Source organism: Octopus bimaculoides, chromosome 23 (genome assembly GCF_001194135.2).
Source record: "Octopus bimaculoides isolate UCB-OBI-ISO-001 chromosome 23, ASM119413v2, whole genome shotgun sequence".
Classification (NCBI taxonomy): Eukaryota; Metazoa; Mollusca; class Cephalopoda; order Octopoda; family Octopodidae; genus Octopus; species Octopus bimaculoides.
In genome coordinates this window covers 34,072,805-34,073,968 of record NC_069003.1, presented here as the reverse complement: position 1 = coordinate 34,073,968, position 1,164 = coordinate 34,072,805, and the positions used below count along the sequence as shown (strand labels likewise).

General features: G+C 42.0%; 1 protein-coding gene across 2 annotated transcripts in view; it reads left to right on the top strand.

Annotated features, from left to right (window-relative positions):
- The window catches only part of LOC106873728 (protein phosphatase 1 regulatory subunit 42), a 13,075-nt gene that overhangs the window by 2,304 nt on the left and 9,607 nt on the right, over window positions 1–1,164 (top strand). For both annotated transcript variants that reach the window (XM_014921211.2, XM_052976028.1), the window contains exon 4: window positions 949–1,091. In XM_014921211.2, coding sequence (XP_014776697.1) covers window positions 949–1,091 — 143 coding nt within the window. The remainder of the gene's footprint in view (window positions 1–948; window positions 1,092–1,164) is intronic.

Sequence of the window (1,164 nt, the reverse complement as noted above, 5' to 3'; positions counted from 1 at the left end):
CAATAAAATAAGGACCAATTGAATTGACTTTAGCTGTCTCTAAACATTAGATGGCCTTGACTTTGTGCCCGGGTAGAATAAAACAATAACCAGAATGTTGTTGATAATGGGGTGGATGTTAAAAACAAGTATGTTTGCCATGTTGATGATGACGATGACGATGATGATGATGATGATGATGACTGCTGAGGATTATGATGATGTTAATGTCGATTATAAGGATGCTGCTGCTGCTGATGATGATGATGATGATGATGACGGTGACGGTGACGATCATGATGATTATGATGATGTTGATAATGATAATGATGATGATGACAATGATGGTGATGATGAAGATGATGATGATTACAAAGATGATGATGATGATGATGAGAAAGATGGTGATGCTCATGATGATGATGATGATGATGGTGATGGTGATGGTGATGGTTCCAGTTAGACCGTTAACCTTTTCAATTCCTGCTGAGACACATTAAATTGAAACTGTTATTGCTACCACCACTGCAACCACACCACCACCACCACCACCACCGTTACCAACACTACCACTGCCACTAATTCCATTACCCACCCACCTGCATCTGGCCCTAACCTACCTACCCACCATCACACTTACTACTACTACTACCACTACTACTACTACCACTACTACTACTACCGCTACTGCCGCAGCCTCCACCACTACTACCATGATTATCAGCACTACTTTCTAACATTTCTGCCAGCTCGCTGCCTTCGAAATAATAATAATAATAATATGACATCTCCCAGCCTCACCCAACCCCTACCCATCTCCTCTAATTTTCCCCCAGCATCCTTGTGTTTCTATCCACCCATTCCCACCATGACCATCCCTTCATTAACAGAACATATTCCTTGTTTTTATTTCTTTGTTTGTTTTTAATGTTTTTTTTTTCTTTTTCCTTTTCCTCCCCTGTTGTCCAGGTATCTCAGTAATAACTGTATTGCAGTGATTGAGGGCCTCAAAAACCTTCCTCAACTCAATGAACTTTACATGGACAGACAGCAGCTGCCCCCTGGAGAGAAGCTCCTACTTGATCCAAGATCCATCAGAGCTATTGCTGTGAGTGAGTCCCTTCCCTTCTTTTTTATATGAGATGGGGTGATGGAAATGTTGTCCCCCCTCCTCCTCCTCCTCCT